This window comes from Haliotis cracherodii, unplaced genomic scaffold, assembly GCF_022045235.1.
Source record: "Haliotis cracherodii isolate W230 unplaced genomic scaffold, xgHalCrac1.p SCAF_10, whole genome shotgun sequence".
Classification (NCBI taxonomy): Eukaryota; Metazoa; Mollusca; class Gastropoda; order Lepetellida; family Haliotidae; genus Haliotis; species Haliotis cracherodii.
This window is the reverse complement of record NW_027266265.1, coordinates 17483311-17494825: the sequence shown is the minus strand read 5'-3', so window position 1 is coordinate 17494825 and position 11515 is coordinate 17483311. Positions and strand designations below refer to the sequence as shown.

Here is an 11515-nt window from a genome sequence, read left to right as displayed (position 1 = left end):
ATCGGGGTATTGTAGACATGTATCAGCATGGGGTCAGTGCCATGTAGATATGTATGAAGGAATATCGAGATAGGAGAAAGTTAAGAATGGGATTTGGGTACGTCATATCTGGCTGTATATTGTTAATACACTTGGAGCTCTATTTTCAGCCTGTAAACTGCAGAGATGAGCATGAAGTTATGGAGATTAAAAAGACAATTTAGACAAGAGGCGGAACAGATTTACAAAATATACTAACACATAGAAAAGCTGCTGATTAAGAAAGAGGCTACAGGATAATAAAACTGGTCTTTAACCATCTGGTGATGACAACTTAGTTACTGAACAAGGGCACAGGGGAGTCCCGGACTACGTTGTGAAGACGGGAGCTGCTGGAAGAAGATTTATTGCTTGACCAACCTATTAAGCAGGAAGTGTATCCGATGGAGAATGGACCGAGAAGCAATAATTCAAATACTTCAGATATAAGCTGTGAAGTAGATAGTACCTATGATGATGTTTACTCTGACGAAGACGTTGCTGCCTTTGATGTGATAGCTGACGCCATTGAAGAAGGTGAGATTGAGGAGTTAGAAGAAGGTGAGCTGGACGAGAGAGAACTTGATGATCTCGAAAATGTTAGGAGTTTACATGACATTGAAGAAAATGCATATTCGGAAAATCTACAATTCACAGGCTCTGAACTTGATGTGGGCTGTAACTTAAATACATTGGACAGTAGGATTGCAAAACATCAGACCGACAGACATACATCACGCAAGAAAACATCACAAAGTTTGACACGTAAGGACGTGTATTATTCACAAGGGGTACGTGAAGATGGACACAAGAATCCTCATAGAAAAGGGGAAGCATACATGTATGGAACCATATCCAAAGAGAGAAGACAGTCTTTGAATACAGATAGTGAACAATCACTGAATAGAACTCTCAGACAACCACCAAAGGGAAGCAGAGCTTGGAAACCAGAGAAGGATGGAACTATGTCATCAAAGGGAGCCTGGCCTTCAGTGGAATACTCAAACAAATCCCAAGAACACATGCGAACACCAGAGAGGCCTAGAAGCAGATCATCAGACAGAAGTAGACACCCAAAATATTTGAATCGATATCTTGATGATAGATATGCACCAGGGAGAAATAGGTCCAGATCACCAGGTACAGCAAGGCCACCAGAGAAGGTTGGAAACGTCACATCAGAAAGAGCCTGGTCTCCAGAACACAGGCGAACACCAGAGAGGCCTAGAAGCAGATCATCAGACAGAAGTAGACAACCAAAATATTTGAATCGATATCTTGATGATAGACGTGCACCAGGGAGAAATAGGTCCATATCACCAGGTACAGCAAGGCCACCAGAGAAGGTTAGAAACGTCACATCAGAGAGAGCCTGGTCTCAAGAATACAGGCGAACACCAGAGAGGCCTAGAAGCAGATCATCAGACAGAAGTAGACAACCAAAATATTTGAATCGGTATCTTGATGATAGATATGCACCAGGGAGAAATAGGTCCAGATCACCAGGTACAGCAAGGCCACCAGAGAAGGTTAGAAACGTCACATCAGAGAGAGCCTGGTCTCAAGAATACAGGCGAACACCAGAGAGGCCTAGAAGCAGATCATCAGACAGAAGTAGACAACCAAAATATTTGAATCGGTATCTTGATGATAGATATGCACCAGGGAGAAATAGGTCCAGATCACCAGGTACAGCAAGGCCACCAGAGAAGGTTAGAAACGTCACATCAGAGAGAGCCTGGTCTCCAGAACACAGGCGAACACCAGAGAGGCCAAGAGACACATCACCATATAGATCTTGGAAACAAGTGAGAGGAAGAATAATTTCACCAGACAGAGATGGTCCACATAGACGATCATTGGGAAATGAGCGACATGGGGACGGATCATTTAAGAGAATGAACAGGTCAAATGAGAGAAGCAGTGGTAACACATATGACAGATATTGCCTAACAGGGAGATTACAAGACCCCGGGTTTTCAAACACAAACTATCACCATCATCCCGGATCTGAACATATGCAGAAGCATTCACAAGAGCAAAACAGAGGCACCAAACGGAAGCATTATGACACAGTACCTGAACAATTACTGCAGTGTAAAAATAGTACTGATAGAACAGCTCGACAGAGGATTCAGCACAAGAAGAAACGATGGCACAAAAGTGGATTGGTTGGTACTATATTCTTTCTCAGCAAACCTTTCCATCAACCCAATGATATAGCAGCAACACTTGCAAATCGAAGTGAAGAACTTGAAACGTATCTCTGTAATAATGAAATATGTCCACACATTGTTTCTCTCGTGACTGTGCTGGAAAAGTGTTCTAAAGCAACACTTTGCCATGAAAGCAAGCTGAAAGTCATGTATGTGTTACGAACAAGGAAATTTTTTGAAAGGAAAGATATCATTGATAAACTGAAGGATCTTGAATCATTTTCAGATATGGAATCAAGTTTTGCGTTTGTGATCGAGTTATTGACACTCATGAAAGCAATGATACATGTAGTTAAACTCGAAAAAGGAGATATACTGATCAGCAAATCGCTTATAGAAAGCAGTCCTCAAATTGAGGATGAGAAGTGTGAGAGACTCAAAGACTTGCTGGGTGAGATATCAGAGCTTTACAGGAAACAGAATGAAATGCCTCCTGCCTCTAAAGCCATGGATGAATATCCTGTCATACATGAGCCTATTTTACCAAGCATTGACATGATAAAGTCTGGGGAAAAAAACAGTATTCCTAAGCACGGCATATGTATACCATTCGCAAGTGAACAACATTATGTAGCTCACATGTATGCAGTCTTCAGAGAGGATTTTGTACAGCCTCTGGTAAATGGGATAAGAAAGTACATTTCTCATACAGAGAAACGATCCATGGAGCGATTTTGGAGCACTGATGTTAAGCTGTATGAGAATGTACAAGTCATTTCCAACGCCAAACAGACAGATAATGGAATAACACAGACAATCCAATTCCAGCTAAACTTCCACAAACGGTCATATATTCCCTCAGTGCTTCAGTATGGTGCTCTTCTCTGTTTATCACATGATGGTTTCCAATCTATTCACTATGCCACAGTCGCTAACCGAGATGCAAATAAACTATGCAAAGGACAAATAGACATCAAGTTTGTGGAGGATGGTAATCTGCCAGAACTCTTTGAAGTGACATTTGTTATGCTTGAGTGCAGGGCATTTTATGAAGCATATTCTCATTCACTGGCATCATTGAAAATAATGGCCCAGGCTTTAGAATATAACAAACAAGTTCTTCCTCTAGGAAAATATTTGACTGGACAATCGCAAAATGTTTCACATCCTTCCTATCTGGATACATGTGATGAAGTGTCCTTTTCATGTCTAAAACACTATGGAGACAAAACTCTGAAACCACAAAATTCTGACACCGCTCAGGTGAGGAAACTTGAATCATGGCCATGTTGTACAGACATTGGCCTGGATACATCTCAGTTGGATGCACTTAAACTGGTGCTTAACAATGAGATTGCTTTAATTCAAGGTCCTCCTGGAACAGGGAAGACAATGATGGGAATCAGAATAGCTGAAGTCCTTCTTTCCAACAAGGTCATGTGGCAAGGTCAGAGCCCTTATCCACTGATGCAAACCCACAGGGCAGACTCTCGACTCTACCATGACGGTAAGGGCCCACTGCTGTTGGTTAGTTACACAAACCATGCATTAGATCAGTTCCTGCAACTGCTTCTGAAGTCTCCAGTCATGGATAGTTGCCTAGACCAAGACATCGTCAGAGTTGGTTCAAGATGTGAAGTTGAAGAACTGTTCAGATTTGCCCTGAAGAAACACAGACGCCGTCAACAATCATGTGCATATATGCAAAGCTTTGGTGTTCTGAAAGATATTGAAAAGGTCATTGATGAATTGAGAGAAAGTCTATTATTGTGCCAAACATCTATAATTCACGAAGACAGTTTCAAGGTGAATGAAATAATATCTTCATACCATCATTCACAATTTGAAGAATGGAAGTATTATGTGAAGGACAGTCCAAATAACAATAGCATATTGTGGGAATGGTTGGCATTGCCAGACAGTTTGAGTTACACTGAGTGTACAGCAGATAGGTCCATCTTTCAAGGGGAGTCTGTACTTGCAGCGGATATCAGAAATGAAGACAATGAGCGTATCATTGATGACAATGATGACTTTGTTTCACCACATGGAATTACCACATCAACATTGGATATCCTGAAAATTGCCCTGGACTTCGAGCAACTGAGGAAAGATAGATATTTCTCACACTTGTCTGAAAATGACTGCAGACAGATCATGAAAGGGATTACAGAGCTGTTGGCTTTGCAGGACAACATGACATGTCAGGAAGTAGAAACCATCTATGATATATGGGAGCTGGATGTCCCTGATCGCTGGAGATTGTACAGGCACTGGGTACACCAAGCTACACATCCACTTAGGAAGAAGCTCCGATGCAGGGAACAAGAATATGAAGCAGCATCTCGAAGATACTGTGAAGCTCGTAGTTTGCTGGACAGTAGAATTATGAAAAGAGCATCACTTGTTGCCATGACTACAACTGCTGCAGCACGTTACACAAGGACTCTGCAAGAAGTTGGCGCTCCTGTTGTCATCATAGAGGAAGCAGCACAGGTATCCGAACAGCATGTTCTTGGTGCTCTATCACCCTCCTGTCAACATTTGATAATGATAGGTGACCATCAACAGCTGAGGCCAGCCTTCAATGATTACTCTCTTGCCAAGTCCCATCATACTGATGTGTCACTCTTTGAACGCTTAGTGCGAGGTGGAATAACGTTTCAGCAGCTTGAAAACCAGCACAGGATGAGACCAGAGATATCCCAGCTTCTGGTTCCACATATATACAAGACGCTGAAAGATGACGAATCTGTCTTCTGCTTCCCCGATGTTCGTGGCATGGCAACTAATGTGTATTTCCTTACACACGACATAGAGGAAGACCATGATGAGGAATCTTTGAGCAACAGAAACAAATACGAAGCAGAATTCCTGACAAAGTTGTATAGACACCTCAGACTGCAGGGGTATCTATCCAGTGAGATAACTGTGCTAGCATTGTATAATGATCAAGTTCAGGCTTTAAGAAAGAATATTAGAGACACTGAGAGGGATTGTTTATTACTGCAAACACAGAAAGAGGAGCAGATGAATTCTGAAATCGAGCCTACACACAAGACTACAAGGAATTCTGGTGTACGAATAACATCGGTGGACAATTTTCAGGGTGAAGAAAATCAAATCATTCTACTCTCCCTTGTTCGCAGCAATAAGTCAGGTCGCATAGGGCATCTCTCAGCATCAAATCGGGTTTGTGTTGCACTTTCCAGAGCAAAGGAAGGACTATACGTTATTGGAAACATGGAATGTTTGAGGAACGCGTCTCCTCTGTGGGACAAAATAGTTACCAAAGCTGAAGAAAAAGGCATCTGTGGAAAGTTCCTGAAACTTAAATGTTCCAAACATCCAGAGAAAGTGATGGAGGTTAAAACTGCCAAAGATTTTGACCAATACTCAGATGGTGGATGTGATCAGGCATGTAATGCACGTCTCAAATGTGGGCATAGGTGTAGAAGAAGATGTCACACCGATGACCCAGAACATGCAAGACTATGTATAAAAGTGGTTGACAAACATTGCAAAGAGGGACACATTCAGAAAATGAAATGTTGGGAGGAAATTGCTAAGTGTAAAGAAACCATTAACGTCCAGCTACCAAAGTGTGGTCATACGGCAAAGAAGCCATGTTTCAAAGACGTTGGAGAAGTACAATGTGAAGAAATGTGTACAGAGATAATACCATGTGGGCATGTTTGTCAAAGAAAGTGTGGACAGGTGTGCAACACGAAAGACAACTGCTATGAACTTGTCAAGAAAACCGGAAAATGTGGACATTCTTGTCAGATTGCATGTTCTCAAACAATTCTGTGTACGATTGAGTGCCAAGCACAGCTTGACTGTGGCCATCCTTGCAAAGGCACTTGTGGGAAATGCCACCAGGGTCGTTTGCACCAACCATGTAGGAAGAAATGTGAGAGGAAACTAATATGTGGACATATCTGTAAGGCATTCTGTACTGAAGTATGTCCACCGTGTCGACAACCCTGTGAACAAAAGTGCAGCCACAGTAAGTGTGGTGACAAATGTGGGGATAGGTGTGTTCCATGTAAGGAACCATGTAGGTGGAGATGTAGAAAGGATTGTAACAATGGATATAAATGCACCAAGCTTTGCTCTGAAGACTGCGACAGAAACCGGTGTAATATGCCTTGCACCAGAACTATGCCTTGTGGTCACAAATGCACAGCTTTGAATTGTGAGAAATGTGTCTGTAGAAAATGTGAAGACCAGACACAATTTGAAATCTTCTTTGGTACTGAAGATGATCCAGATGCACTGTTCTACAAGCTACCAGACTGTAATCACATCTTTGAGGTTACATCTCTTGACATGTACATGGACAGTGAGAGTGAAAGCATAGGAATGAAAACATGTCCAAAATGTACTTCTATCATGACATCAGATCGTTATGGAACTTGTATCCGTCAATGTCAAAAAGAAATGGATCTTGTCAAATGCAAACTACTTTCCAAATCCAGTGAAATGACTAAAGAAAAGAACATACTCATCCAAGAATTATCAAAAATGGACAATCAAGAACATCAGAATATATTTAGAAAACAGTTAACTTCAACCAAGAACACTGATCAAGTAGCTTGTCTGTCAAATCAGGTTGGGTTCTATTTGAATGTCAGAAGCACTGAAGACAATTTGGACAGTATCATGTCTGAAGATTGCCTTGACAGAGACAAGGTCCAGGGCATGAAAGACGAACTATCTTCTTTAATGAAATGGGTTCTTTTAAAACGTGTCAGGTTCAGTGATCAGGAAATATCAGAGTTTAAAATGGAGCTCACTAGAATAAGACTCTGCTACCGATATCTGCTTATGCAAGATAAGCTTTCAGCTGTAGAAGTTTCGGAAGACAAGCGCAAGTGTGTGGAGGACTCATCAGAAAGACTCTTGAGTGGGAAGAAGCTGTTGCAGGAGGAGCTGGGGGGCCTGGAGGCGGAACTGAAGAAGCTGGAAGCTGAATATCCTCGGAAAGGACTTGGCATTACAGACGAGGAACGAATCATGGTTCTCCAGGCGATGGGCTTTAGCCAGAAAGGACACTGGTACAAATGCAAGAAGGGTGAGTGACGCTTTACATGCATTTTAATTACCTCATTTTCCCTTTGTACTGGTATCAGACCTATCTACAAACTGACATCTTGTTCAACGCTAGAGCGACATAACCTATTAAAATGATCATAAGAAATCTCTACCAAAAGCAGAATAGACTGTACCGACGAAATCAACTATGGCACAACATGAAATAGTGATGATAACAGGTGTTTGCGAAAAGTGAGCGCATCATGCCCCAGCGGCAGCATCTGTCATAAACACATGCAAAGGCAAGTAAACTGTTCACCTGAAAAAACATGGAACATGTTACAATACAAAATAATGGGGAGGCAGGGGTGGCCCAGTCGTCTGCAATTCACAGTACACAGTTGCGTCCCTTGGGCACGCAAGAAACCTATAATCGTGGGTTAAAATCCTAGTTCGCCCCAAATATGTTTGTAGGTTTGTCAGGACCATACCCGCGGGTTTCACCAAAGTGGTAAACGTGCATGTGTTTGTGACAGTGGAAAGGGTCTTTTTTTGTTTTAGTTAAATCAAGATTTGATTATTTGATATTGTTGTGTACGTATAAATGTACTTGTTTGGCAAAATCTCCTGTGTGTGTTCTTCAGGTCATATTTATGCGATCGGCGAATGCGGTGGTGCCATGCAGGAGAGCAAGTGTCCTGAGTGTGCCGAGACTATAGGAGGAGCACGTCACCAGCTCAGGGGAGATAACTCCCTTGCTACCGAAATGGATGGGGCACAATTTGCAGCTTGGTCTGATCAGGCCAATATGGCTAATTATGATTTGGATTAACATCCTACATAGAAAAACTACAACAAAAGGGGATGAAAACCAGCAACTAGGAGGAGATAACTCCCTAGGCGGTAGACAGGTCAGAAGTGCTTCTTGGTCAGATCACATGCTTCATATTTTTGTAGCATCTATGGCCGTAAATAATCACAGTGGATAGATAACCCCAAGTAAAGATAGTAAATAAGCTCAGTTAAAATATAATATTTTAATTCCACTTCTTTGGTAAGTCACCGAAACAATAATGTAGTGTCCTGCATTACACTTTTTAGACAATGAGCGTGCTAAGAGTAAGTATTCAGAGCAAAAAGGACGTGTAGTTTTAAAAGATGCTTTTAGATTAATTACCGTTGGGCGAATCATGACAACCATGCCAATGGTTTTAACAAGCCAGATACAACAAAGTATCGCAGTTCAACAAGTGATCGTGTACAAAAGAAGCCTCTATTGGTAACATGAAGGCTTAGTCCATCCTAACGTATATAAATGTTTGCTGTGCTAGCTGACTCAGTTGTCAGTGACAGCAACAAAGGGTTGAGAAATACTCGCCATGCTTCTGTAACAAGTTATGCTTAAAGGTACTGGACGTATCGTGTTTGATTTTAAGGAGTTTGTTTTTTAATTCATACTGAAACTGCCCATCACGTGGTTGAAAAGGTGCTAGTGCTGTACATCTATTGTTACATTCCTGTTTTATCGTGGTTAAGGTGTTTTGTTGATTTACACTAACCTGGTTGATTAGACGTTAGTCCTATGCTGGATTTGCAACCACGAGGAGACATGGGTAAGGTGACAGAGAACTTGTTAAAACAGGGCATGTAGACAGTATTAACTTGTTCAAGCACCCCACACGCACACCCACAGTTCATACCGTATGGTGCACCGTGATATAACTGCAATAACATTCGAAGCGACCCTCAGCCCACCCCATCACCCATTTCACACCCACTGAGACAATATGGCACGGAGGAAACGCTTGTGTACATGCTAATTAACAGTGAGCATTCATGACAAAGAGCTCCTACGCTCTGCAAGTATGATCCTGAATAATGATTTGCACATGGTAGCTGCTAAAAAAGCAGCAAATTGAAGTGCTGTCTATTTTGTCGGCACAAAAACTGTCAGTAGTATAACTCATTGTAACCAAATATGTTTTTGTTAACTATTGTAATGTTTGATCATGTGCATACCCTGCACTGTTTGTTGTTTAGCTCACCTGATTAAAGTCAAGTGAGCTGATATCATGACCTGCTTGCCAGTCGTCTGTCAGTGTTTGTTCTCCTAAGAGTCACGGGATCAACCAGTTAAAACTTGGCATGCTTGTCCCAACCAGGTGTGACACATGGATTTGTTCAAGAGGTTTAAATCCGATTTTTAATGTGGCTACTGACGCTTTTGCATGTAAGCCAAACACTTTTCCTTTAGAATATTGAAAATATATAAAATTGAGCTACAGTGCCGTGGCTTTTATTTTCATTGTTTGCATTATGTAAATAGTGTATAGATAGCTTCTGTTGAAATGTTTGTACTAGACACATATGGCAAGAAGTAGATTGTCAGTAAGGATAAGAATTTATGGATGAACAACTTCTTTATTACAATTAAGAGCGACGTTTCGGTGTAGGTTCTAACACCGTTATCAAGCAAGTGATTTACAGAGTGCAGTAGGCAAGTATATATACAAGTAGGAGGCAATGTTTATACAGTAGAGTAGATATTGTTATACTGGAGTAGAGAAGCCTGTTATGACCACACAAGGGTAGTGATGACAATCATCGGTGAAGTCAGTGCCATAAACAAGGGATGAAGCCAGTAAATAAACAACGGGATTATGGCTGATTGGGGTCTTTGATGAGTTGATGGTACGCCAGGGGTATGTAATACCTCACGGTTGATTCAGGGCTAAAGTCTTTTGATGTTGATGGCTTCTTGTTGATAATACAGAGAATCGTTTGTTGATTGTAACAGTTGTTGTTTTTAACAAATATTTACTATTACATATTTTTGCTCTCATTGGTACAGAATGTACTTAAATGTTATATCTGGAAACTTGTATACTGTGCCTTTACTGTTTGTGTTTGTCATAATATATTAATATATGTATGTACAGAGCTACAGATTAATTAAGTACTTGTACTATATCCATTCATCTAATACCCCGTTCACATGCACCTCTATACATGTGTGTATATATGTGCATGCGTGTGTAAATATACATACGTGAATATATACTTGTCATGTGCACGCGTTTACTCATGTGCGTATATTTACACAAGAATCAGATCTGCATTGTGTCTGGAGCAGGTGCAAATGTAAATGTAAGTTTGCACTGTATGTATATGTTGCAATGTGCACGTTTATGCCAATGTCAGAGGATGATCTAATCAATATATCAGATGATTTGTCAACACCAAACAAATTATCGACAGCTCAACAGCAATACCAACAGTCATTGTTCATCCAATTACAGACCACAGACATATATCAGCTCCTGCTGTGTTGAGTTATAAATTATATGTTTCTATTTTGAATAAAATGTTTACTTATTGGCGCGAGGTATATGGCAAAATAGTATAGTCTCAGTTAACATATCCTCATCAGTACTCCACCATAAATGATATCTTCATCCCGCAGTCCATATTGATTCAAAGACACCTTTGAAGCACAAAGGCAGATTGTTTAGTTAGTTTGATGTAAATCGCTGTAAAATGTGGTCCTATTGTGGGAAAGAGGTGTATACCCTTAAAGGAGTAGCTCTGTTCGGTGTATTTATACTGATGTTAAGGCTATCGTCAAGATCAATCATTCATTTTCAGGAATGTCCGTCATATTAGTTCCTGCTTGTCTGCTCTGGTTATACACAAGAAAGGGTAAATCACTTTCCGAGGAAATATTGCCGGTATCCCACAATCATAAATGAAATATCCCTATGTCGACGCAAGATTGTAATGTAATTTAACACTAAGCTACAAGGAAATCAAGCATATTTTTATGTACACGTCTTCTGTTGACAAAAAGTGTCAAATTTGGGATTGCAATTTACAGCTTGGGTAAAAACTATCAATTAACGTGTTTGTTGGTCCTTTTTGTGTCTTATAACATATTTATCTGATCGAGTGACCTGACAAAGTTGATGTTTTAATGAGTGGCTCGGGTGTATTTATATTCTTTCTGATAGCCACAATCTCACTCTGAAACCACAGTCTCGTGAGGCAGAGTGAAAATAGTTCCAGAATAGAGTGGTACTTCACTGGCAGAGTGAAATATCAATTTCTTATTTTCATGTACAGTATTTAATCACTTTATACATGCAAACATTATGCCAGTCAACTTAACATTGTTTCCTTATGTTAACTCTAGTACGTTGTTTGTTGTATGACCTTTTCATTTACTCACCTTTGGTGTTTAAGTTGTTGTTTTTTTCTCACAGGTCAAATACGTCAGTAATTGCGTACAATGCAAGGATATATTAAAC

At 40.6% G+C, this 11515-nt stretch overlaps 1 protein-coding gene across 1 annotated transcript; it reads left to right on the top strand.

Annotated features, from left to right (window-relative positions):
• Positions 1-211: 211 nt before the first annotated feature.
• Positions 212-10856, top strand: LOC139454151 (NFX1-type zinc finger-containing protein 1-like). Its single transcript, XM_071235681.1, has 2 exons — positions 212-7251; positions 7856-10856. Exons 1-2 carry the CDS (start codon positions 423-425, stop codon positions 8041-8043), a joined length of 7017 nt encoding a protein of 2338 aa, XP_071091782.1. The 5' UTR covers positions 212-422; the 3' UTR covers positions 8044-10856.
• Positions 10857-11515: the final 659 nt, after the last annotated feature.